The 27,028-nt window shown below is 46.6% G+C and overlaps 1 protein-coding gene across 1 annotated transcript in view; it reads left to right on the top strand.

Moving 5' to 3' along the window:
- The window catches only part of STAB2 (stabilin 2), a 164,718-nt gene that overhangs the window by 119,042 nt on the left and 18,648 nt on the right, over window positions 1-27,028 (top strand). The window contains exons 44-59 of the mRNA XM_046013404.1: window positions 1,454-1,525; window positions 4,866-4,985; window positions 6,106-6,153; window positions 7,495-7,578; window positions 9,015-9,161; window positions 9,916-10,056; window positions 11,277-11,336; window positions 12,749-12,925; window positions 14,260-14,349; window positions 16,612-16,758; window positions 18,062-18,118; window positions 19,263-19,389; window positions 20,898-21,047; window positions 22,752-22,856; window positions 24,106-24,213; window positions 25,717-25,910. Coding sequence (XP_045869360.1) covers window positions 1,454-1,525; window positions 4,866-4,985; window positions 6,106-6,153; window positions 7,495-7,578; window positions 9,015-9,161; window positions 9,916-10,056; window positions 11,277-11,336; window positions 12,749-12,925; window positions 14,260-14,349; window positions 16,612-16,758; window positions 18,062-18,118; window positions 19,263-19,389; window positions 20,898-21,047; window positions 22,752-22,856; window positions 24,106-24,213; window positions 25,717-25,910 — 1,827 coding nt within the window. The remainder of the gene's footprint in view (window positions 1-1,453; window positions 1,526-4,865; window positions 4,986-6,105; window positions 6,154-7,494; window positions 7,579-9,014; window positions 9,162-9,915; window positions 10,057-11,276; window positions 11,337-12,748; window positions 12,926-14,259; window positions 14,350-16,611; window positions 16,759-18,061; window positions 18,119-19,262; window positions 19,390-20,897; window positions 21,048-22,751; window positions 22,857-24,105; window positions 24,214-25,716; window positions 25,911-27,028) is intronic.

The following is a 27,028-nucleotide window of genomic DNA, read 5'->3' as shown; positions in this document are numbered from 1 at the left end:
TTGGTAGGAATGAGGGGACAAAGGGTTCTTGAGAGAAGGAGAGCTTCTTGAGTGCAGAGACGTAGATGGCTGCCCACACAACATGGTTTCGAAGCGCCTAGAAACTTTCCAACAATGCTCTCCTTTCTTTTGGTTTTCTGATGTCCAGAATCCCACACTCTTTCTTTGGCTTGAGGCTCTGAAATGCACGTGCCACAGCAGAAGACAGTGTTCTTAGACCCTCTGACAGTCATTTATTCCCTAACACAGTGAACTTTGCAGCTGAAACCAGCGCAACAAGGAAGTCACCTACATCAGAAATTGGATGATGAGGTGAAGTCCCCAGTGAATGTTCTAGGGACCTTGTTGGGTCCCAGACCTCAGTGCCAGGTCTCCCAATGGGCAGAACCAGCAGGTGCCTCAAGTGCCCAAAAATAAGAAAACAAAACACTCATTTTAAAGAATTTTGTGTGTGGGCGTGTGCATGTGTGTGTGCACATATTGGCTTGGAAAAACCCAGAACATTTAGATAGAGCTGGGGGTTCAGCTCTTGCCACTGAGCTCTTATTTCAGACCACACACGGAGTAATGAAAACCTAGAAGCATTGTGCTGATCAAGGCCTCTACAAGTCCTAGAAGGCTGTGAGAGGGACACAGGGTGGATCCCTGAGACAGGACCTTAGCCCAGGAGCAGTGGCTGAAGGTGTCTTGATAAAGCTTTGGGGCTGAGGTCCAGACCGGTAATGAAGGAAGAGGCGGAGGAGTGAACACCTGCCATTTGACCCTGGCTGGCCCTGCCAGTGAGTTCTGGTTCCAACAAGTAGACGTCAGACTGCAAACTTGCCTCTCTGGACACATCAGGAGCGTGGCTTGGTGACTAGAGTGTAGCTGGGTTTCAGCCCCACTCAGTCCCAAGCAGAGCACCAGGGAAATGAGGGTGAAGTAGACAGTCCCCAGCTTGCTGCAGACAGTGTCCCCTCCCTCAATTTCAAGCCCCCATCCACTTCCTTGGCCAAACAGTGGGTCTGATGGATTGTTTTCACGGGCGCCAGCCATGTGACTCTAAAGCTCTCCTCCAGCAGCTCCCGGGGCTTGTGCCCCGGGGCAGAGCCTGGGTGGAGGTGTGCGAGAACCCAGTGGGAGCAGGAGTGGGCCATGGCTTAGCCTCCTTGCGACTGAGCCTTTACCAACCAAGGTGACCAAAGAGGTGAATGCTGAGGAGGCAAGGGACCAAATAAGGTAACAGTGTTTTTAAAAAAAGAAAGTCTCTGGGCAGCAAAGTTAGGCCTTCAGGTGCTAATGTGAAGTGTGTCAAACGTGCTAAAATGTCAGATAACAATTATCATCATAGGCAAGGTCTTGCCAATATCAAACACAGACTCTTGTGGGATTACTGTTACTATTATAGAATTGGAACATGAGAGCCAGCAGCATCTCTCTGTGAAATCACGCATTTCCCTCCCCTCCCGGACAGGCGGTCTGTAACTGTTTGCCCAAATACACGGGAGACGGGAAGGTCTGCACGCTCATCAACACCTGCCTAACGGTGAGTACAGCTCTGGGGCCAACGCCAGCGGTGGCCAGGCCTGGGGTGCTTCCTGCTCCTCTTCTGGGGGGTGGCGCACAGAGCTGCTGCTGGGCCGTGAGGCTCGTTTCTCCCTCACATTCCAGCTGAAGTTGGAGAAACTCCATTCTCTGTCTCTTCTTCACATGGCCTTTGCCTCTATGTGGGCGTCTTCTCTTCTGGTAAGGACTCCTGTGGACTCTACCTGCTTCATCTAAGATATTCTCATCTGTAGATCCTTAATTAGATCTGCAAAGACAAAAAACAAGGTCACACTCACAGACACAGGATTTAGGACATGGGCAGACCTTTCGGATATAGAGCAAGCACACGGCACAGTCAGAACTTGAACCCAGGTCCGTCTTATTCAAAGGCTGCACCCTGGATCACTTTTCATGGTGTTTGTTCCTCCCATGAGGTAGTGAGCCCCAGAGGAGGACCAGTCTCTGTACCTTATTTCCCTTCTTCATATCACCCACCTCCAGCTGTGGGCGTGAGAACAGCACGGATACCACGTAATTAAAGCCCATCCTCTCCAAGCTCCATCTGACTGTCCCCTTGTGTTAGTCTGGCAAATGCCTCAGGAGACCATGTCCCCACATGAAATGGTGGCAAAAAGCGGAGTGCTAGGATATGGAACTGTTACGACCAGACCCACGGCCAGCTTTATTTCCACAGCAATTCTTCGATGATCCTTTCCATTGTGTGTCTGTCTGTTTTGTAACGGCCACCTTGTCTTGGCAACTCACACAGTGAACACACATGGGCCTGACCCTCAGGTACAAGTCATTAACTCATGTCCGCTGCACCCATGACTGCCACCGCCCACTGGATTCTTTTCAAAAAGAACGGAAGTTTGTTGTCTTGCAAGATGAGCAGAATTGAGGCATGTTTCTCTGCTGATGAGTATGACCCAATAGAGAGAAGGAAACCAATACCGAGGGGAAGGAGGTGAATTGTTACAGGAGGAAGGTGCAGGAGTGGATGAGGGGAAAGGGACCCAGGGCCCACAGCTGAGTCTCCTAAAGGAGCAGGGGCAGTGGTAGGGAGGCAGGTAGTTGGTTAGTTGGTCAGTCAGGCAGTTAGTCAGGTAGGTCGTTAGTCAATCAGTTTGTTAGTCAGTCATTCAGTCACTGAGTCACTCATGGCCCTTATTATAAATTAGCTTAAAAATGTCAGTGTCTGATCATTCCAAATAAATTGTGAGTCCTGCGAGGACAGAGACCACTCAAATTTCTACATATCCAGTGGGAAACCTCACACAGGATGACACACATCTAGGTCGATGGGCTTTCCCTACATACCAGGCACCATTTCAGGCACTGGGAGTTCATCCGTGACCAAGCGGCGAAGCCTCTTCCCTTCAAGAGTTTACACTGAGCGGAAGAGATGGGCACTTGGTGTGTAAGCGACCGGTCAGTCAGTTGTCGGTATATTTGTTAAATAAGGAAAGTAATGTTGGTGATCAGGCCCAGGTAGGCGGTGAGCATCGGGGCAGGAAGATGGGTTGGTTATTGGGTCTATTTTCTCCATAAGACATGAGGTGAGTTCATCCACTGAGAGTAAGGGCCAGGAGTTGAGAGCTGCACAGAGGAGTGAAGGTGTGAAGTGCCTTCTCCGGGGAGAAAGAAGGAAACACACTGAAGGAGTACGGCAGTGTCGGCGCTTGTGTGGCAACTTGGTTGGGAGTCCAGACAGCAATGCCCCGCCCGTCCATTAGGCCGGGCCCAGAGGCAGCGGTGTGCCAAGCCCTCCTGTGGGCCACTGGGCCAGGACCAAGCGAGGAGCTAGGGGCGACCAGGCTGAGGTGGGAATGTGGGTGAGAACGAAATTGGCTCAAAGGAGGCTGGAGCCACAGCATTAGAAGAGGCGAGTTGAGAAGATAAAAGCTGGTGGTCAGAGACAACGGGATGCTGACACAGAGCTCTCAGGAGCAGTCCACTTTAATGTCGGGACAAAGTCAAGGGTGGTCCAGGTGGCAGAGGCAGAGTCGGGGCAGGTATGGTGGAGACCATTGATGGGGATGTTGATGCTGCTGAGGATGACGACAGGTGTGGAGGGAAAGCCGGTGATCCAGGCACCACTGGTAGGACCGAAGAAGAAGGGGCAATCGTAGACTCCATGAGTCCTCAGAGAGCTGGAAGCCCAACAAGAAAGATACCCTCCCAGCCCCCAGACCAAGAAGCGTGGGGTAAGGGAGGAAAAGAGCTTGGCCTGGGGGGTGCAGGGAAACCTCATACGTCTTCCGTAAGAGGCAGAGAGTGTGTTTTCTGGAAACGGGTTGGAAACTGTCAGGAGTTTAATGGTGGTGAGTTTCAGAAGGCACCAGGAAGGGTTAGTGAAGGCAGAAAGGGATGCATGTGGGGTCAGATCATAATTTCTAGAGCAGCGAGGAAGGGAGCGACCGTGAGGTAGGAGGGAACCTTGAGCACGCAGACCTTGCCGTTGACTGAAATAAACAGCAAAGTGGCAAAGAGGGGATTGGTCTTGGTGGTCTTATGGCAGGCTGGGTATCGGGACGGTAAAATCCTTGGTAACTGGCGGGAAGATCCAGGGGCCCCGGGAGATGGTGGTCGGTCTTGCAGAAGGCAACTTTTTTGGAGAGCTCATGGAACTGTGTCAGCTTGAGGCAGGAATCTGGGACAGTAAGTCTCTCCCATGCCCGAATATCATGCTTCACAAAGACTTTGAGAACAACGGTTAGAGGAAAGGAAGATTGTACAGCTGACCTTTAAGTCTGTTGAGCTCCTTTTTTGTCAACCTCATCAGGGTTCTTTCTCCTGAGTTCACATTTTTTCCTCACTCAGAAACGTGGCTTACACTGCAGAGTCCTTCTCGGTGTTCCCATGGATTTCAGCTTTGAGCTCTACTTTGCTGTTTCCATTTTAGGTCTCTGTCCCATCTTTCATGGCTTTTAAGCTCTTTGTGGACAAGGATAGTGTGTTGTTTTATACCCACTGTCTTCTAACTGGTGACGGCTACCTTGGCTCTTAGGAGATCAGAATTTAAGTCTAAAGCTGGGAATTGTCAGACAAGATTGGTGCCTTTATGTACAATACCCAGGTGCCAAGAAATTTTCCATTCGGCACTCTGGGCTTGTCTATAGAGGGCTGGAGACCTGGGGTACAAGGTTGGGTGAATAAATGGCCCTTACCACTCTAGGGAGTTGAAAGGCAAGTTCAGGAAAGGGGCAAATCATGCAAACAAGTCAGAGAGTGAATAAAAAAATAAATTTCAGTACAGAATTGCTTGGTAAATATTGGCAGAGCTGGCAAACAAACTGGTCTGACTCCTATCCCTCACCCCTCGGAAATTTTACCAGAAAAATGGCGGCTGTAGTGAATTTGCTATCTGCAATCACACTGGGCTGGAAGAAAGGACGTGTACTTGCAAGGCCAACTATATCGGGGATGGGTTTACCTGCCGTGGCAACATCTACCAGGTAAGGAAAGGCGTATTTCCATAAAGTAAACCCCACGTCCCTCACTGCGCCAAGAATCCAGGTTACCCAAGGAAGGTGCAAGAGTTTTGTAACTCATAAAACTACAAAAATGGGAAAGACTGTTCTTATATAAACTGGCAATGAGAAGGGATTTTATCTACCCAATTCTCAGATCGATGGTTCTAGAGTCGAAAGCACCTGGGTTTGAAATCAACTCTGCCGATTAAAACCGTGACACTGGGCAATAACATCACTCTCTAAGCATCACCGTTCTTTCTAATCCATAAAAAAAAAAAATACTAATGGCACCAAGCCCATCAAGTTGTCATAGAAATAATGTATACAACAGGCACAGAGCACACAGTGACTCCAAGGCATTACCATGATGTGGGTTTCTGTTGGAGCCTATGGGTGTGTCCACGGGCACAAGCAATTCTGCCAGGCATAGTGAACAAGGCAGTGTAACGCTTGCAGATTTATAAAGTGAACGTTCTGGGGGCACCTGGTGGCTCAGTGGGTTAAAGCCTCTGCCTTCGGTTCAGGTCATGATGCCAGGGTTCTGGGATCGAGCCCCGATCGGGCTCTCGGCTCAGCAGGGGGCCTGCTTCCCTTCCTCTCTCTCTCTCTGCCGGCCTCTCTGCCTGCTTGTGTTCCCTGTCGAATAAATAAAATCTAAAAAATAAAATAAAATAAGATAAAATAAAGTGAATGTGCTGTTATTTGGTTTAAAGAGGGACTAGAGCATTCTGGCTAATCAAATATTTCTGTTAATGGAGAAATGAAATCTGCCATAAACCCATAACTGCTTTTTTTTAAAGATTTGAACTTTTTAAAATGCTCCTATAACTCCACTGCTTCTGGAAATAGCTGGAACTTTCTTTGATAAATCAGACAGTGACTCCAGAGAGATTTTAGAACTCACAGCATGTCCCTGTAGTCATTCTGAACATCGGTGCAAGCCTGTAGATGGGGGTTGAAAAAGGCCCATCAGGGCAGGTTTCCAACTGAAAGTATGTATAGTAGAGACTCACCCTTAGAGCAATTGACCTGTGACAACCCGGGATGGTTCTTGCATATAATCCCAGACATGAAGTGGCCCTGCCCTGTCTTTGTTTTCCAGGAGCTTCCCAGGAACCCAAAAACATCCCAGTACTTCTTCCAGTTGCTGGTAAGAACATGTGTGTCTGTCTCTAACTGTAGGATGTTGTCTCCAGCCAGATATGGGGAAACTATAGCCTCTGGAGCCGGTGAAGGGAGAAGAAATTCTCAGGATATGGATTTCTGAGATAGGGTCCCCGCTGGTCATTCGTGGACTTCTCAGCCCTCAGGTGTTCAGCAGGAGTAGAACCAACACCCCCCTGGCCCATTCGATACACAAGAATGCAGTGTGTCCAAGAACATCATCACACCAGTGGAGGAAGGAAGCAATACTGGGGCAACCGGCAAACTCTTTGGGTGAAAATATTAAATTAGATCTCTATGCACATCATATATCAGAATAAGTTCCAGATATATTGAAAAATGAAAGAAAAATCTAAACAAAGAAAATCATAAAACCCAGAAGAAAATATGAGTAGCCATAAGACCTTAGCATTGGCAAGAAGACAATTAGAAAAGCTAAGTCATTCATCTTATTACTTCCATTTGTATTATTGTATAATAATAATAAAATATTAAGTATAATATAATAAATTATTATAAATTATTTATATAATAAATTATACTATATATACTATTCATATAATAAATTATACTATATATTTATTTATGTTATATTTATATATAGTTATGTATTTTGTTTATATAAAAATAAAATATATAAACATAATATATAACATTTATATTATATTATTATTCATATTTATATTATTATATTTATATACTAAATTATAAATAGTATAAAATAATATAATAAAGTAATATATTAATCTAATAATAATAATAAATTATATAAAATATTTGTATATAGAAAGACACTGGAAAAGAATACCTAAAAATAACAGGTGACTTCTAGGCAGTGGGAATATGGGTGATTATTTCCTTCTTTATGCCAGATTTTCAAGTCTTTAATACAATAAGCATTTATTATTTTTATAACCATGTAAAAATAAACATTACTTCAATGACAAGGAATGAGAAAGAATTTGGGGTACTTGGGTGGCTCAGTCAGTTAAGCATCTGACTCTTGATTTCAGCTCAGGTCTCAGTGCTGTGAGCCCCACATCAGGCTCTGCCCTCTATAGGGAGTCTGCTTGATATTTGCTCTCTCCCTTTCAGTCTGCCCTTCCCCTCCCCCACTCACATGCTCTTTCTCTCTAAATTAATTAATTAATTAAAAAATTTTTTTAAAAAGAATCTGAATGACTTTGAATCTGAGACTAAAACACAGATCACCCAATTCGGTTTTCCCTCCACTCTGCCACCATCGACTCTCTCTGCTATTTGTTTGAAGCACACCTCCATATTTATGTTAAGTCGGTGACATGTGGTCCTGCCTTCCTTCCCACAGGAGCACTCTGTGCGAGACCTGAGTGGTCCAGGCCCCTTCACCGTCTTTGCACCTTTATCTGCAGCCTTTGATGAGGAACCTCAGGTAAGCATGAAGCTCTCGGCAAGCCCAAGAGGTTTAGGACTGGAACCCAGTCTCTGGGTGTCACCCTGGAACCAACGCTGGAGACATTTCTGGGCAGGAGATTTAGGATCAACTAGAGCTGATCAGCAATGGAATGAGCTGCCTCTCAGCATAGGGACCCCAGCAAAGGGACAGAATTTAAGTGGATTTTGGGGTACAATGATCAGAGGTCCTCTAAAAAACATTCCTGAACAGGGTAGGAGGTTGGAAAAGATCAACAATTCTTAAATGATCCAAACCTTCCAGGGACCCAGAAAAAAAAAAAAAAAATGCTGGGTGAAAGGAATTTAAATGTCTTTTTTTTTTTTAAGATTTTTTATTTGTTTATTTGACAGACAGAGATCACAAGTAGGCAGAGAGGCAGGCAGAGAGAGAGGGGGAAGCAGGCTCCCTGCTGAGCAGAGAGCCGGATGCAGAGCTCAATCTGAAACCATGACCTGAGCCGAAGGCAGAGGCTTCGCCCACTTAGCCACCCACGTGCCCTAAATGTCTTTTTTCTTGCAGACCTTATCAGAGACTTTACTGTTCTAACATTCACTGGGACTCTTCATGCTGGATTATCCACTAACATATAAAAATGTAGCAAACATTTATTGAGTGTCCTAGACACTGTCTCTAGTATCTGGCCTAGATTAATTCATTACTCTACAACCCTGTCAGTTGGGTGCTATTTACCCCATTTTATAGTCCAGGACATTGGCAGAAGTAACTTTCCCAAGGCCATATGACTAGCAAGTAGTAGAGCAAGGACTTAATCATAACTCCAGAGCCTACGTCCTTCACTTTGCACACTGCCTCTCTATGCATATATTTTAGACACCAGTAAATCAGAGGTACAAAAGTACTTTCTGAAAGATGTTGACATTTGATAGTTTTTCTCTAAAAGACATCAAAAGAGAGATCATGAAACAATGAGAACCTTGTGGGCCTTTTATTACTTTTTATGTTTTTTATTAATGGTTTATACTGTTTGTGTTTTGATTTACACAGGGAAAAGTATCATGATTTTTCTATACTAAAGGTCTGAATTTGCCCCGAGTACCTCTCCAAGGGGGGCAGGTCTATGCAGCATTTCCCAGCATTTTTCACAAGAAAAGTCTTTTTTCAAGTAGCATCTCACAGGACTTAGGGTCCCTGCCACATGTGTTGTGAAATGCTGGGCCTGGGGAACGCCAAACTCCCTTCCATGCTGAGAATCTATGTTGGAAACAGGAAAGAAACGAGGGCTACTTTCTCCCTCTTGCCTGAACAGCCTGTACCCCGTAACCCTGACCACCAGCCAGCCCTGACTGCCTCCTTCCCAGTCTGGGTGGGGAGAGAGGCCCCAGGGAGGGCCTGAAGGAGGGGACAGCAAAAGCTCCTGGCTCTCGCTAGAACCCTCCCATCTTCTATTACAGATTAAAGACTGGGACAAACAGGGTTTCATGCCCCAGGTTCTTCGCTATCATGTGATTGCCTGCCACCAGCTGCTTCTGGAAAACCTGAAATTGATCCCGAATGCAACTTCTCTCCAAGGGGGGTCCATTGCCATCTCCGTCTCTCAGGTAAGAGAGGCCACCCACCAGGTGGGCATCAGGAAAATGCCCGTCTTTCTTAGGCCTTCTCTCTCCTCTTCTTTACAGAAATACTAGTAATGATAGTAATAACAACTAACACATGTTGAGTGATTTCTATATGCCAGTTTCCCAACTCTGTATGCAAATTTCCCAACTTACAAATTAGGAAACTGAATTCAGAGAAGTTAAGTAACCTGTCCAAGGTCACACAGCAAGTAAATATTCGAGCTGGAACTGAAACTCAGAGATTCAAGCGGCGGTCATCAGAACTGCTTTTGGTCAGGGGTGGGACAGAGATGAAAACTCTTGACTAGAGCTGGCCATGCCAGTCCCCTCACTCCCCAGAGAAACAAATGGTGACTGTAGAATCCATCCCCATTGCGGAGAGAAACCAGTGTGTGGTGGAGGCAGGAGGTGGTATAGAGGACACATGTTTAAAAGGAAGCAATCTTGATCTGCTTGTTATTTCATGTTTGAGAATCACAGTGAAATGACCATTGTGGTTGGTTAGCTGCTATTAGCTTGTGTAGGTGAGATTATAGGGTCGCCTCCGTTTTCTTTTTATAATCATAATGAATAAATGGGCTCAAAGAACATAGACTCTCAGATTTTGCCCACAGCTCTACTTAAACATTCACTTTCACGACAATTTAGCATGTTAATAAAGCATTCGGAAAGAAGTAATTTTGTGTCTGTTTCTCTTTGTGCTCATTTCTTTTTTTCTTTTGTTGGTTAATTTCAGGACACAGTGTATATAAATAATAAGGCTAAGATCATATCCAGTGATATCATCAATACCAATGGAATCATCCACATCATAGACAAATTGCTGTCTCCCCAAAATTTGCTTATCACCCCCAAAGATGCCTCTGGAAGGATTTTGGTGGGTGAACTCATTATCATATCCTCAGCACATGGTAACTCATAATAATCATAATTTATTATAATAATTCTGATTTTAAGGTATCATTTCGAGACATTTTCATTTTGCTACTTCAATCTCAAGCTACTATTATTAAAAGTCTAGTGAATATTATTCTAGTAAGAAGTAAATAGATAAAAGTCTAATTTAAATAGATAAATGGATTTTATAAAAGTTTTCCTTTAGTTTCCACAAGAACAGCTTGTCTTACATAGACTCGGAAGATGGAGAAATTACATAAATGGATGAGACACTTGATAGGTAGAAAGATAGATAAATATGGGGCTCCTCGGTGGCTCAGTCAGTCAAGCCTACGACTCTTGATTTTGGCTCAGGTCATGATCTCAGGGCTGTGGGGTCGAGCCAGGGCTCCATCAGGCTCTGTGCTCAGCGGGGCCTCTGCTTGAGGATTCTCTCTCTTTCCCTCTGACCCTTCCCCTGCACACATGCACTCTCTCTAAAATAAATTAAAGATGATAGATAACACTCAAACCAAACTTGGAGTAAAACTCCTTTTCAATTGAAAGAAAAGACAACTTTGAATTTTATTGTTATTTATTAGCATTGGCCAGGGTTTTTCATTGCAGACAACAGAACCCACTATACCTAGACAAAAAGGAGATCCTTAAGATATTAAGTTCATCACCAAATCCCTAAGAAAGCCAGAGAGCCAGATGCTACACAGCTGGGAGCAAGGCAGCTCAGGGAGACCTGCAAAGGGAGGAGCATTGACTTTACCATGGGGCTGTCCTGACCTGTCTCCAACCTCAGCACCTGCAACTTGCAAGTCCGAGCCCAGATGCTTCCATCATCGTGCCAGTCAAAATCTCCCTCCTAGCAGTCACAACCACTTCATGTTGTTTCCTTCCACCAATAAGTCTGGTAAAAAAACAAACAAACAAAAAAAAACAAAAACAAAAACAAAAACCTTGTGCTTGCTGGATGTTCTATTGCCTAGGAGACTGTAGCTGCGAGGCAATCTGTGAAAATGAAGTGCATAGCTCCCCAGCCTCTGTAATGCAGAAAGGCATAGTACATCAGAGCTGGAGTGGGTACTGATGAGCCAATCCCCAGTACCTGCTGCATTATTTTACCCTCATTCTATTTGCTTCAGCTTTTGTTAAAGTATTTTGTGAACTGTATGAAGAAAAGTGTCATTGCTATTCTTACTATCTTTGCAGCAAAATCTTACAACAGTAGCAACAAACCATGGCTACACCAAATTCAGCAGCCTACTCCAGGTAAAGACCTAGGGGATAACCTGCCTAAGGAGCTGGGTTTTTGGAGGTTTTTTGTTTTATTTTGTTTTGTTTGGGCTTTTGTTGTTGTTGTTGTTTTCTTTTGTTTTGTCATTTGGTGTTTTATTTGGGGCACTAGCCAACCGTTGTAGGATCTGTGTCAGGAAGTCCTGATTTTCTATAGAGCGAAGTCATAGCATTCCCACTCCATTCCCCCAGATAGCGTAGGGTTTGTTCAGCTATACACTGTACATTGGCTGAATTAGAAACTGAAGTATTTGAGGCTGGAGCAAGGGAAAGGAATTAGGGTGCCAGTCCCTGAACTAGGTACTTCACATCTGGAATTATGACCTGCATTAAAGAGATGGGCAAACCAAGGTGCAGATACTGAAAATCGACACCTGTGGCATAAGTAGAAATTGGACTTTAAACTATATCTTTCTGACTTCAGAGACTTTTCCCACAAATGGAACAGAGAAACTTCTTGTTCAGATAAAGATTTCAGAGGAGACTTGGGGAGGAACAGGGTCCTTCAAGGTCCCCTCTCCTCCACCTACCCTGAGAAGTCCCAAGAGTGTTCTGAGAACCCAGCCCCCATCTCACCTTCCCCACCCCTGTGGCACAGTCTACAAACCACTGCATAGTCCAGCAATTTCCAAAATGGTCTGGGCTCACTCTCTGGAGAACTTTTCAGAAATGGAGATTTCTAGGTGCTCAAAAGGAGACTCTCCGGAGAGGTTACAAACAGGTATCTTTGCCGGCTCACCCAGACCCAAAACCTTATAGTCACCCTCACAACCTGAGCATCTCACCTGGTTGAACACAGGCTTTGTAGCAAGTTAGCAAACCTCTCTGGGGCTCGATAGAAGGGAATAATAAAGCTACTTCATAGGGCTGCTGGAAAAATTACAAGGACTAATGTATATGATGTACCCAGGTTATAGAAGGTTCTCAAAATGACTCCTTTCCATTCATTGGACAATTTCTTTTTTGAGTCCATGTAAGCTAAAAATCTTATAAATACATAGGAGTATCTCAATATTGTGTAAGTTTCAGTTTTTTAAGTGAAATATGGGGAAAATGCTAAGGAGGTCTTCCAGAAATTAAAGTATTTGGGCAATATTAACAACAACAACAAAAAAATCTTTGTTAAAAATTCTTTTTCTATTCATTTACGCCCAGAATTTGACTGTTTTGTAATCTAAGAAAATAAGGGTCGGAATGGTTGAAGTGTGGTGGGCCTCTAGTTTCAGGTTGTCACCCCTGAACCAGCTGGAGACCCAACAAGTCGCCAGGGCAGGCATGAAAGGAAAGTCCCCAACCTCGCCCTGGGGGGCTTTGGGTCTTAGAAAGATGCTGTGCCTTGCCCCCTGGCTGGGCTTTGCTGTGCACACACCCAACTCCCTGTGTTTCAGGATGTGGGCTTGCTGGGCATCATCACTGACCCTATCCACACTCCGGTCACTCTCTTCTGGCCCAGCGACCAAGCCTTGCAAGCCCTACCCCCCGAACAACAGGATTTCCTATTTAACCAAGACAACAAGGACAAGCTGAAGGAGTATTTGAAGTTCCACGTGATCCGAGATTCCAAGGTATTTCCTTTGCATACAGATGGGGTCCATTCCAGGAATGGTCAGTGTGTCTCCACCTCCACGGTGCAAAGGAGACCTGTGCAGCCCCTGGCCCATTCTGTCCTCTGACTGGCCATGGTTAATTGACCCCTGCAGTGTGCCATGCCTGCCCCATTTCCCTGACTGACCCATATTTTTTTTTTTTTTCTAATGTTAACTGGTACCCAGGAGCATCATTCCTCTGCTGTGCTGCAGACTGGCTTTCCTCTTCCCCAGGTCACATGGCAAAAAGGCTGTTGGCAACAGTTCCAAGTGTGTCTAGGTGGGCTCGTCCCCCTCCATGTCCAAAATTTCCAGGCAAAGGGCTGCTTCAGCCAAATGCGTCAGCCGTTCACTCCTGAACGGACCTACTGTGAGGGAAGCAAGATCTTACAGGCACATGGCAGATGTTGCTGAAATCCTGTCACTTTGTGTTCTCAGCTAGAAGCCGTGTCCCTCCAGGAATGAGTCTGTCTCGGCCCAGAAGGCCAAGGGCCCTAACTTAGGGTAATTCACAGGACCTGTGTTAGTGTCTCGGAGCTGCATAATAAATCCCCACAAACTGGGTGGCTTGAAACAACAGAAATGTATGCCCTCAGAGGTCTCATGGCTGGAAAGTCTGAAATCAAGGTGCTGACAAGGTTGTTCCTTCTGGAGGCTCAGAAGGAGAACAAGTTCCATGTTTCTCTCCTAGCTTCTGGCGGTTGCTGGAAATTCTTGACATTCCTTGGCTTGTCAATGTATCCCTCCAGTCCCTGCCTCTCTTGTGACATGGCTGTCCTCTCTCTCCCTGTGCATTTCTATATCTCCACATGTCATTCTCCTTTTCTCTCTTCTTCTTCTACGGATACCAGTCATATCGGACCGAGGGCCCACCCGACTCCAGTGGCCTCCATCTTAACTAATTACCTCTGCAATAACCTTACTTCCAAGTAAAGTCACATTCAGAGGTAATGGAGGTCAGGATATCAATAAAACTTTTCAGGGGTCACAGCTTAACCCATAACCCTGCACCCTTTCCCCAAACCACTGATCCTGTCATCAGCGTCATACACCAGCACAGCCTCTGCTGCAGCTGCCCAGCACAGAATGGGCATGGAGGGGCAACTGGAACTGGCCCAGCTGGAGAAGACGTTCCCTACAGAAAGAATTTCCTACTTCCTTGAGAGCCCGAGATGAGTCTTCCTTTTGATTACGTCTGTAGTCATTTTAAGGGTAGAAAAACTCCTGTCTGGATTTGCTCTGTTGGCAAAACTCCTTCAGGTGCTTCTGCAGCCCAAATTTGGTGTATTAACGTGCCACCATTGTTCCTACAGATCTTAGCTGTGGATCTCCCTAGGGCCACTGCCTGGAAGACCCTGCAAGGCTCAGAGCTGGGAGTGACATGCGGAGCTGGCAGAGACATTGTGAGTATACACAACAGTCCCCAACCACTGTCCCCTCATGGGAAGATTCATTTTTCCCTCCTGTGACAGCAAGGAAGACAGAGGGTGTTAGGGAGCCCCCTGCCTTTACACTTGCCAGGAGCAGCTCTGGGTTGGTTTGGTTTGGTTTGGTTTGGTTTGGTTTGGTTTGGTTTGGTTTGGTTTGGTTTGGTTTGGGAGCATTTATTTTGCAGTGTGAGACATTCTGCTAAAGCAGGAAAGTGTACTGTCAATCCTTTGCCTTCCTTCCCAGCCCCACTGCAAACTCACCTCTAGCCCCTTGTAGGCAGTCAGAGCCAGCTCTGAGGCAAATCTATCGAGATCCTCAAACAGAGAGAAAGTTCACAGTTTTCACCTTCCCTGGCTAGTTCCCAAACCATATTGCCTCCTTGGAACTCCATACAATGAATGGGTCTGATGGGATAACAGTAGCCACATCCTGTATCCTGCATATCAAAGACAACCCAAAATGACAGCGACTTAAATATACAAGGGCTGTGTCTTCTCAAAAGAACTCTGGAGGCAGCCAAGCCAGAGCTAGTATGATGGCTCATTGGGGGAGCGTCTTCTGTTTCCTCTACAGCACGTTTCCACATTTCCAGCCTCAGAATCACGTCAAGTTTCAAGAAGACGGCTGGAGCGTGCAGCTCCAATCACCAGGTTCACTTTCTAGTACAAAGCAGAAAGGTTTCGGGATGCAGATCCCAGATGAGATTTTTCTCTTCAAGGAGGCTTCTTAGAAGTGCCTGATGACATTCTGTTTATATTTATGACCAGCCAGAATCCCTACGGTGTTTGCAGTAGAGTTGCATTGAATTTAGCAACTGAATATGAGAAATGTTAGCATCTTTACATTCCAACTTCTAGAAAGTTATTCCAGTGTACTTACACTCTTGAGACTGGCTGTACTATTTCCATAGATCAAACTGGACACCTATCAAAGAAGTATGTCCACTCCTCATTCTGGGTGCCGGTGTAGCTTCCAGAGCACTTGGCAATGTATCATTTAGTCTGAGCTTTATAATACCCCTATGCAATGGAATCATTCGCCCTAGTGACCTGGTAAAAGCAATCAAACCACAGAGAAGTTCAGTGACTTGCTCACAGTCACACAGCATTGAAGCGGAGGTGGAGGATTTAACCGGTTTTCCTGTGTTCTTGCCGCTGAATCACTCTGTGCCCCTCCCATCAATAGATGCGGAGGTTAACTTTTTTTTCTAACAGAACTTTTTTTTTTAAGATTTTATTTATTTATTTGACAGATAGAGATCACAAATAGGCAGAGAGGCAGTCAGAGAGAGGAGGAACCAGGTTCCCCACTGAGCAGAGAGCCTGATGCGGGGCTCGGTCCCAGAGGCTTTTAACCCACTGAGCCACCCAGGCACCCTTCTCACGGAACTTTCTAAAAGCATTTTGATTCCTCAGGGGTGGGTGGAGATGTATTCAGCAATTTCTTAGCTGGGAAACTTTCTTCCTAAGGAAGAAAGTTCTAGAACTGTTGCAAGCAAAGTGAAATAATGTCTCTAAAGCACGATTTAGACAATGCCTAGTACGTGTGAAAGAGGAAGTCACCATCATCATTATAGAGTTACAGCCCATCACTTGTATATCCTGAAAAAAAGGTTGTGGCTGGACTTAGCTAGGAGCTAGCACTAAGTCAAAAAAAAAAAATATATATATATATATATACACATACATATATATACATATTGCACTCCTGTCCAGGAAGTGGCCACATTACCAAAGTGGATCCTGAGCCACAGCTAGGTCAAGCCTGCTCCAGCCTGTCACCCTCGCTGCCCCTGCTTCTACTTTGGTGGAGGCAGCATGGCCGAGGGGCTGCAGGCCTGATCTCAGGGGCTGGCGGCCTGGGTAGGCGTGCCCACACTGCTGCCCACTGACTGCCTGGCCTGGGGCAAGGTACTGAACCTCTCCTGTCTCTATTTTCTCATCTGTAAACAGGGACCCTAGTAATAGCTGCTATCCTCTAGGTGTTGTGAGGATTAAAGGAGTTTGCACAGGCCCAGCACACGGCACTACTCAGCACCTACTACACGCTGGCTGCTTGCTGTATATATCTAAAAAGAACTATATATATATATACTATACTATATATATACATATAGTTCTTTTTGAGTCTTGCAGGCAAGGTGCTACCACCTTCTATAGCCTTAGGAAGAAGAAAAGTCTGAGAAGGATTGCTGACTGTTCTCTCTCTCTCTTTCTCCCTCCTCTCCCTGGCAGGGCGAGCTCTTCCTGAACGACCAAACATGCAGAATTGTGCAGCGAGAACTCTTGTTTGACCTAGGTGTGGCCTATGGCATTGACTGCCTCCTGATTGATCCCACCCTCGGGGGCCGCTGTGACACTTTCGCCACGTACAATTTTTCGGTCAGTCCCCAAAATAGTACCATAATAGGAGACAGTTGGGGTACAGCCCTCACGACCCAGCATGGACTCTGCCACAAAACCACTCAGGGCTGGTCCGGAGCCCGGGACCCACGAGAGCTGAGGGCCAGATGATGGTGCTCTTCACACTCAGAACCCACAAGCATCTACTTGGCCCCAACCAGGCCTGGCACGTTCCCATTTATCCACCAGCCCACTCGTCCATTCATCCTCTCGCAGTAAAGGGAAGAATTGCTGGGACCAACTGGGTGCCCGTTATCCTGCAACAAGCTAGTCCTTTTCAAATCCTCCTATCTATTCAGTCATTCACCCATTCCTTCAACAAACATTTTTCGCTGTTCTGCCAGATGGAACCATATAAAATTGCCATATTTGGCAGGGTATGATTACAAAAATGGCAACTTCATAGGGTTTAGCCTAGTATTCTACACCACCCACACTGCTGTTGAGTTACTCATTCATTCGTTCATTCAACAACAGTGGTTGAATGCCCTGGGCCCTGCTTGTAGGAGGCAATGTCACATTTCACACTCATTCATCTGTCCAGTATCATGTGTAGGGTACTACCTCAGAGCCAGCCATTTGGCTCCATTCATCTTACCTCTAAAGGAATCCAACATTACAAGTTGTTCAGTGACTCTGTGATGTAGATTTGGAAACTGAGTCTCAAAGAGGGGAAGTGGCTCTCATGGCCATCTGTGATTGGTTGACTTGGGAACCTGTCAACTTGTAGGGATTCAACAAATATCCCAAGTTCTTGAGACACCAGGCAGCTGGAGTAGGAGATGAAAAAAACAGTTGTCCTTTCTGCCATAGAGGTTGTGGCGTTCTTAACTTCCAAAGTACATCTGCACACATTTTTGCAGTTAATAGTTCCCATTAGCGATCCCCTGAAGATCAGACAGCAGCAAGAATCGTTGTCTCTATCTTGTAGATCAGAAAACTGAGGGTCAAAGAGTGTGACTGGCCAAAAGTATCATGCTGGTTTATAGTGGAAGGGGCACTTGTGTGCACATTTCCCACTGGACCAGATGCCTGAAGAACACTGTACAGCAGGGAACTTTTCACCTCAAACAACAAAAGCCAAGGGGTGGAGGGCCAAGACGGATCTTCAGAATTCTCCACGGCAAAGTGGCAGTGTGGTTGCTTTTGCATTCTTGATCACAGTCAGAATCTTAAAACCAAGATTAAGTTCTTGGTCAGCTCACCAAAGCATTAACCAGGGGTATACTCTTGGGTTGCCCAATATTCTTGACTTTTAAGCAGTTCTTTTCTTGCATACTAGGGAGATTGTTGGAGCTGCGCCAATACGCCCAGCTGCCCAAGGTGGAGTAAGCCAAAGGTAATTATGAATGCAGTGATAATATTTGGGTGCAGTGTTTGTTCCATTGTCAGACCCTAGTATTCTGGTAGGTGTTAGTGTGTGTCCATGGGTGTTGTATGGCGGTGTGTTGTCTGCAAGTCGGTTGTATAAATGCAGTCAGCATCATTCCTTTAACAACCAGGCATCCTTAGCCTCGTTGAACGTTGAACGCAGGCAACCTGTCAACCCAGGGACTGTCTACAAAACTCATGGGATTGTAGACTTAAAAGGGATTTCAAAGATAAGGAGAATTACGCAAATCATAGCTGCATTTTGTTGGCCACTATATCTACCCCTGGCCACCTTTATTTCTGATACATTACCCTCATTATAACACTCATAGGAAGCTATTATTTCCTCCACTTAGGAAAAAAAAAATGTATCTCAGAGAGAGTAAGCAGTTAGGCCAAGACCACAGAGCTAGAAAGGAGCAAAGCTAGAAATAGGGCCCAGAAAGCAACCTAAGAGTAATGGTCAAGCCAATGGAATTTGGAGTCCACGGCATTGGGATCCAATTCCAGTGGGTTATCTTTGGCTAATTACATCATCTATACAGTTTTCCCTCCGTAAAATGGAGCTAGCAACTATTCTGTGTGTGGCTATTAGGAAAAGTACATTTTAAAATGTACTTTAAAAGCACTCGTTAAATATTGCTCTATTACGTACCCCAAAGTCAATTTCCTTCTATTCTACTAATAAAATCTCTAACAAAAACACCCCTGCCAAACACAATGGAACTCATGCCTTCCCTACTGATGATTTGGGGACCTTGCCACAGACACCCCCCGACCCCCTTGCACCCTCCCCACGATGAAAAGCTCTCTCTCTCCCCCACTCTCCTCCCAAGAGACTGCACCCTTTGCAAACAGCTCTAAGGGTCAGCAAGTCCTCCCTCTTAAGGCTAAGAAGAACTCCTTCTGTAAACTCTAGCTCTGTCCCCTCCCCCATCCATCTGCCTACCTACACACCTAAGAATTCCTTTGCTTAAAAGGGCTCCGGGGGCCCTGGAGTCCCACTTTCAATTTGGGCAGTACCCAGGACCCTCCACTGGGGGCGGACTAGAGCCAAAGAGCCCAAGTCCGGGCGGTGGAAGGCGGAGGGTTAGTGCGCTTTCTTCCTTTAGGGCGTGAAGCAGAAGTGTCGATACAACCTGTCCTTCAAAGGGTACCTGGAAGGCTGCCGGGAGCAGTGCACCATGGTGATACGGCTCCCCAGGTGCTGCAAGGGCTACTTCGGGCGAGACTGTCAGGGTGAGGGCGCCTCTTACCACCTCGCGATTCTGAAAGTATTGTGCCATCGCTGCGCAGTACCTGAAAGTACAGATGCTGTGAAGTGGGTGGGGGAGGGGGCGTCAGAATGCATTGTTCCCAGGAACCCCTCCAAGAAACGATCCGCAAGCAATCATTCTAAAGAGTTGTTCAGCTTTCCTTCCACTTTTTCTTGTGTCATATTTTGTTCTTTACAGAGTTGAGATTCTCCTGTGCCTCGATTGTCATTGTGTTGTGCTTTTTTGCTCAGCAGGATCGCATCAGACATTTCCCACCGTGCTAGAAACACCGTATTTCATTTCTGATGCTGGTGCAGGATACTGATGAGCACATGAGTTTAAATGCATAGAATTCTACCTTGGCAGGGTGCTGGGTTAATAGGAGGTGTGGGGGCCATTGTTTCCTGAGCCCCCCTCGGTTATGGGATGTATGACATCACCTCCCTCTCTTACCTCACCAGGAAAGGGCTCCTTGCCAAAGGACATTCAGGCCCATCCTGAAATCTTTGTGTATAGGCAGAACTTCTGGCCACTCATAACAAATGCCATGGCACTTCCCATTGACCGCACACTGTTCTGATTAAGCACATTTATTGTGTGCTACTTCCCATATATAACAACACATTTAAACGTGGCAACAACCTCTAAGAAACAGATTCTATTTTTATCCCCATTTTACAGATGAGAAAGTTGAGACAGAGAGAGGATAAGCAGCAGGCGCAAGATCCCACAGAGTGTCCCCAGAAGTTGTGGTTTTAACCACCATGTGTCCTCCATTCACTGGAGTCCAGTTGAGAAAATTCTGGGCTGGGAGTACACATGATCACCCAGTATCCACACTCCGTCACTTGAGTGTGCACAAAATCAGTATCGTCCCTTACATTTGCTCAGTGCTTTATGTTTTCAAAGTGCTCTCAGTTACAGTAACTTTTTTTTTAAGATTTTATTTATTTGAGAGAGAGGGAGCACACACATGAGCAGGGGGAGGGATAAAGGGAAGCAGACTCCCCGCTGAGCAGGAAGCCCAATGAGAGTCTTGATCCCAGGAGCCTGGGATCATGACCTGAGCCCAAGGCAGACACTTAACCAACTGAGCCCTAAGTAATGTATTTGAAACTCAGTCACAATGTGGTCTCAGTCATCATCATCATCATCACCCTCTTCTAGAGCTAACAGAACTGAAGCTCAAAGAAATTGAGCCCAGATCTGCCCAAATCCAGGCCTCCTAACCCCAAATACAATACATGGTTCAGCATATTGCTCTGCCACCGTAGAATCCTATCAGATACATTGAAGTTCATGCCCCAGAGGCCACTGGCTTGCCCTAAGCATCCGGTGACACTATGTGGGTGTGTCCCCAGGGCCACTGTCTCTCTGGGATAATGGAGATGAGCCCTGCAGCTGAGGGCCGATCAGCCTCACATTACAAAGGTGCTGAGCTGCTCTGGGTCTTGGGAGACTGTTGAGTCACTGCTGTGTCGTCTGTTCCAGCTTGCCCGGGAGGAGCGGATACCCCCTGCAGTAACCGCGGTGTCTGCCTCGATCAGTACTCAGGCATAGGCGAGTGTAGATGCAACACGGGCTTCAATGGGACGGCGTGTGAGCTGTGCCTGCCGGGGAGATTCGGACCTGACTGTCAGCGTACGTGGCTCCCACTCCCCCTGCTTTAGCCTGTTGTTCAGCCGTGTGCTCCCTGTCCTCGTCCACACCACCTGCCTGACCCAGTAGCATCCCTCTTCTCCTCTTTCCCATCCCCCCACCTCCCATCTGCCTGCCTTGACATGTGTTTTCCCTCCCTGGATGTATTCCCAGTTGCCATCCACTGAAAGAGCCCTAGCTCTAGAAGTGAAATTCACATCCCCTGCAGCCATCAAGACAAGCTGTGACTGAACAACACTCATTCAGTCATTCAACCAACATGCATTTAGAGTCCTTATTAATACTGACAGCTCATGTTTACAGTTAATGTTTACTGAGCACCTACTATGTGCCTGGCAGATATGTTTTGTCCCTTAATCCTCACAACTACCCTTTGTGGGAGGTACTGCCGTTACCCCTACTTACCAGATGTGGAAACTGAGACACGAGGGAGCTGAGTGACTTGCTCAAAAGCCAGGAATTGTTCTAAATTGTAGGGATACAGTGGTGTTAGGAGGGGGCCAAATCCCAACTCTCAAGGAATATACACTTGAAAACAAAGGTAGTTAGTTATAAAGGTATAAAGAGAAAGAAGCAGGTGAAGGGAATGGGGAAGGCAGGGAGGCACTATTTTAGAAGACATCTCACACAGGGAATATTTGAGACAAGACTGAAAAGAGGTGGGGGCAGGCATGGGGATCTCCAGTGGCAACTCTGACCAAAGAAATTTTCAGTCATGCTGGATATAGTCTGTAACTCTACCATCAGGAATGGGAGCCACTAGCCACATGTGGCTGTTGAGCACTCAAAGTGTGTGATTAAGGAACTGATTTATTTTAATTAGTTTAAATTTACATAGCCACATGTAGCAAGGACTACTGTACAGTTGCAGACTAGAGGGATGGCTTTTCTAGAAAAGAAATGAGCCAGTGCAAAGGTCCTGAGGCAGAAGTGGGTGTGGCATGCCCTGATGGTGGCTGAGCAGAGTGGGCAAAGAGGGAGAGAGGAAGGAAATGAAATCTGAAGGCCACCAGAGACCAGGAAACATAAGAGCTTCCTGGCAGAAATAGCCCTTCATCTATTCTAAGTGTAATGGTGGCCAGTGGAGGACTGTGAATGGAGGGGTGTGCTGAACAGAATAGAAAGGATTGCTGCAGCTGCCCCGAGGAGAACTCACTGTAGAAAGCAAGAGCAGAAGTAGGGCCACCTCTGGGGAACTGAAGGCAACAATCCAGGTGAGAGCCAGCAGTGCCTTGGGGGAGGGGTATAGTGCTCAAGGTGGCAAGAAGAGAAAGACTTGGTACATATCTTGAAGATTTCGCTGTTAAATAGATTCTCTGTTAGGAGATCCTATAAACTTCTCTCCTCTTTCTATTCTGCTACACACCCTATGATACCCTCTACTTCTGTGTTTATAACACTCACCATCTTTATAATTACATGTTCAAAAGCCAGTTACTCCTGGACTGTAAGCCCCATGAAAGCAGGAACCTTATGTTTTATGTTTTCCACTGTAAGCTCATTGCCTAGTCGTGTCTGCCCCATGATAGCCACAGACTATGTTCCTTCGAATGAATGAATGAAAACGATGACATAAGCATGATCCTCCCACACTGACAACACAGCCAACAGGTGGCCAGTGACCTGGCTGATAGGATTTCCATCCCTGATCACTGATTTCCGATCCCCCTCCAATTTGTTTTACAGCTTGTGGCTGCTCAGCCCACGGACAGTGTGATGACGGCCCCACGGGCTCAGGGCAGTGCTTCTGCGAAACGGGGTGGACTGGCCACTTCTGCGACACTCAGACAGGTGTGTCCCGGGAGCGGTCAGCTGTCTGCAACACCGCGCTGCCAAGCGGCCTCCCAAAACCTCCAGCTGAGGTTGGGGGCCTGTGCGGCACCTGAAAAAAACAACAAAACAGGTGTTTCCTTTTCCACAAGGAAAGGACGGTTTGGATACATGGCCCCAGGCCTCAGGAGGTTTGGGGACTAGAGGGAAAACTGGCTGAAAAGATTTAACTCAAACCCATGAAACCAGCACACAGTCCCGTGCAATCACAGAAGGACCCAGCTCAGGCAGACAATACAGGGTTAGGCAAGAATGGTCCCGCAGAATTATGGTCCTGGGGGCACACATGTGCCAACAGATGCAGAGTGGTTTCACAGAAAATTCATGGTTCTGTGGAGTCTGGGATCTGACCCCCCAGTTCTGCTATTACTAGATGAATGGCCTGGGATAACCCACCCAATCCGGGCCTCAGTGCACTCACCCACAAAAGGAAGGGCCTGATCAACCGTTTGCAGGGGAGGGTCGGAGATGATGGTTAGGAAGGGCCCCACGTGTGCAGACACTAATGAGAGCTGCCATTATCATGGTCAGTCATGATCCTCATCATCACAATCTAGATCCTTCCTGAGCGGCCAGTTTTCTGAGGTGCCCCGGTAAACCCTGAGCCCTGAATTCTGGTGGAAGATCTGAGATGTGAAGGTTGAATTATCACTGTGAACCGCTAGGGGCCGGAGGGCATGATTAAGTTCTCCCTATGGGCTTAAGCAAACTGCAATTCCAGGATCCCTGAGTTTCCGTTCCCACACCTCCCCTCCGCCCCTGACCACCCCATGGCTCTGCGCTGCCTGTTGACACGGTCGCCCCATTCACTCACCAGAGCTTCAGACTTCCCCCAAGCTGAGCAGTGCCCAAGGAAGCCCATGGAATTTCTCCTCCAATGCAATCATCTCCTTCTGGACCCCATGCGTGTAGGGCCAAAGAGCTAATCTGCTGAATTTATTGTTGAGGTGTAAGGTTTTAACTGATTGCCCATAGAAGTGACATATTATAGTTTAATCTGAATAGCATTGAAGGGTTAATGTGTTAATACTACAGAGTAATTCTGGAATCTCAGAATCTCCAGGCTGGGAGGAAACTTCGCAAATCACCCTATCCTCCCGCTGGAAGGGGGTACTTCTGAAACAAGGGGACAGGCCAGACAGTGAGTCTCGGTACGCCCCGAGTTCTCACACCACAGGTACAGGATGAACGGTGATCTCCTTGTTTGCAGCCTTGCCCCCTATGTGCACACCTTCTTGTTCTGCTCACGCCACCTGTAAAGAGAACAACACGTGTGAGTGTAACCTGAATTATGAAGGGGATGGAATCACGTGCACAGGTAGGTCCTGTTGGTGTGTGTGTGTGAAATAGGGTGGGGCAGGAGCAGAGTGGAACTTGGTCACAGTGCCCGGACTTCATTTTGACCCTTCCATTCCTGCCTGGGTCATTTTCCCAATACCTACCCTCTCTGTGATTCAGTATCCTAAATGGGTTTGCTCATGCCTGACCTGCTCACCTCCCAGGTCATTGTTCTGAAATCGCTTTGTACACTCAGAGTGATGCACTTTATTGTATAGTGTTTTTGTAACTCTACAGGAAATCTAGCCTTCAAAAAAAATTTCAGAAAATACCTCACAGTACTAAAAAAAACTAACAGTTACTTTCATCATTTGGTGAGAATCACTCTGACCATTGCCATGTCTGTCTTTAGTAGTTAAGACATAGGTTCAGCCGTGCAGAGACCCAAAGGAACGGTGGCAAAAACAAGACAAATGTTTAGATGTTTATTTTTATCTCATATAGTAGTTTGAATGGAGCCATCCGAAACTAACATAACTCTGAAAGGACATCTGGGAGCCCAGACTCCTTCTATCTTGTTGCTCTACCATCATTCACGTCCCTGGCCTGAGATGGTCATCCAGTACATCCCAAGCAGCAGGATGGGGAAGGTAAAGAAGGAGGCAAACCTCCTTCCCTTTAAGGATGCACCTAGATGTCGGTAAAAATTTGTCTGTTCTCAGGGCATAGGCTGGAGCCCCATCACCTGTCATACTTAGTTGCAAAGGAGCCTGGGAAATGTAGTCTTCATTTAGGCAACCATGAGCCTAAATGGCAGCAAAGACCCAGGTTCTTCTGTGTTTCCCTCTACTGTTCTTAGGATGAGCCCTTTCATCCTCATGTTTATTCTCACAAAATTTCAAGTGGCTGCCATGACTCCAGGCAAAAGCCAGGCAGGAGAAAGCAGATAGCTTTCTAGCTGCTCCTGAGGCTAGAGCTCATCTAGTATTAGGTTGAAATTTGGGAGATTGTGAAAACAAAGGTCCTAACATGTAGCACAACACAGTGGGGAAAGTATGAGCTTTGGGCGTCAAACCAAGTAAGTTTGACCTACTTGCCCTGTCCCACCACGTTATCACTAGGGGTAAGAGAGTTAAACTCTTTGGGTTTCAGTGTGTTCATCTGTGGAGTGAGGTTAACGATGACCATCTCATGAAGTACTCCAGAGTACAGTAACTACACACACATACACACACACACACACACACACACACACACACACACACCCCTGTCCCAACATTAAAAACTCAAACTCATTCAGAAAACTAGCCAAGTGGAGCCCAGAGGTATGTGACATAGGAGGTCGCAGGTGATGACATAGAGGTCATCAGTGTCCCCAGAGGCTAGACCAGCGGCTATGGGGAATGGGGAAAGAAGACCCCATCCTGCTGGGGTCCATTTCCTTCCCAATGCCCCTGATCCCAGGGTGACCCATAACCCCCCCTCTAAAGCTCACATTCCACAAACCGTGGTTCAGCGAGCCCTCTCCCTTCTGCTCATGCAGTTGTGGATTTCTGCAAACAGAACAACGGGGGCTGTGCGAAGGTGGCCAGGTGTTCCCAGAAGGGCACAAAGGTGTCCTGCAGCTGTCTGAAGGGCTACAAGGGGGACGGTCGCAGCTGCACGGAGATAGACCCCTGTGCCGATGGCCTCAACGGTGGGTGTCACGAGCATGCCACCTGCAAGAAGACGGGCCCGGTGAGTCTCTCTTGCCCCCGGGAAACTTGGGAGCGGTTCTGCGTCTTGCTCAGTCTCGGTTCATTCTACTCGCCATTCGGCCTCCTCCCCAGCTTCCTTCCCACTGCACTCTACGTCCTGTCAAGTCTGCAGACCGAATGCCAAGTGGCATCCTAAGCAGAAAAGAGACATGAGGAGGAAAACCGGTGAAATCTACATAAAATCTATTCTGTAGTTCATAGTAATGTGCCACCATTCATTTCTTAGTGGCGTTTTTTTTCTTTTGGGTTTTTTGGGGTTTGGGGTTTTTTTTTGGTTTTGTTTTTGGTTTTTTTTGAGAGAAAGAGAGCATGAGAGTGGAGCGAGGGGTAGAGGGAGAAGGGAGGGAGAAGCAGACTCTCCACTGAGCAGGGAGCCCCACATGGGACTCTATTCCAGGACCCCCAGGATCATGGCCCGAGTCAAAGGCCGACACTTAATCGACTGAGGCACCCAGGTGCCCCATTTCTTAGCTTTGACAAAGATACTGTAATTAGGTGATGTAAGGGAACGTTGTGAAACGTATATGGCAACTCTTTCTGCTATCTTGGCAGCTCTCCTCAAAATCTAGAATTATCCAAAGTAAAAAGTTTATTAAAACAAAATGTCAGTGAAAAGTGGGAGGAAAGTGCAGGTTTGGACACCCACTCAAGCCTTTTGGAATGGAATCAGTGCCCTCGTGCCGGGTTTATCTGTTGGGAAGGGAGGTTGGTAGAAGATAATGTCCACTGTGGTCCTAAGTGTGAACTTAGAGTCACTCTCTGAGTCTTAGCTCCCCCACTTACACTCCGTAGCCCAGAGCCCGCTACTTGATTTCTCCCAGTCTCTGTTTCCTTGTTTGCCAGGTGAGTCTAATAATGTGGCCCTCATAGAATTGTTTGGGGATTAAGTGCGGTCATTCATTGATTGGGCAAGTGGTCATCAGGCACCTGCCGTGTGCTGTTGTCGGAGCTGGGGATGTAGCAATGAAATGTGAGGGGGGAGGGGGCAATGTTCTGGGCAGAAACAGGTGCATGAGATACTTTCAGAAAGTACCAAGCAGCTGACCAAGAGTCAGGCAGAGTATGAATTGGGCCACCATGATAGAAGGGATAGGGAGG

This window comes from Meles meles, chromosome 7 (genome assembly GCF_922984935.1).
Source record: "Meles meles chromosome 7, mMelMel3.1 paternal haplotype, whole genome shotgun sequence".
Taxonomy (NCBI): domain Eukaryota; kingdom Metazoa; phylum Chordata; class Mammalia; order Carnivora; family Mustelidae; genus Meles; species Meles meles.
The sequence above is the reverse complement of the archived record's forward strand: the minus strand, read 5'-3'. Positions and strand labels throughout refer to the sequence as shown.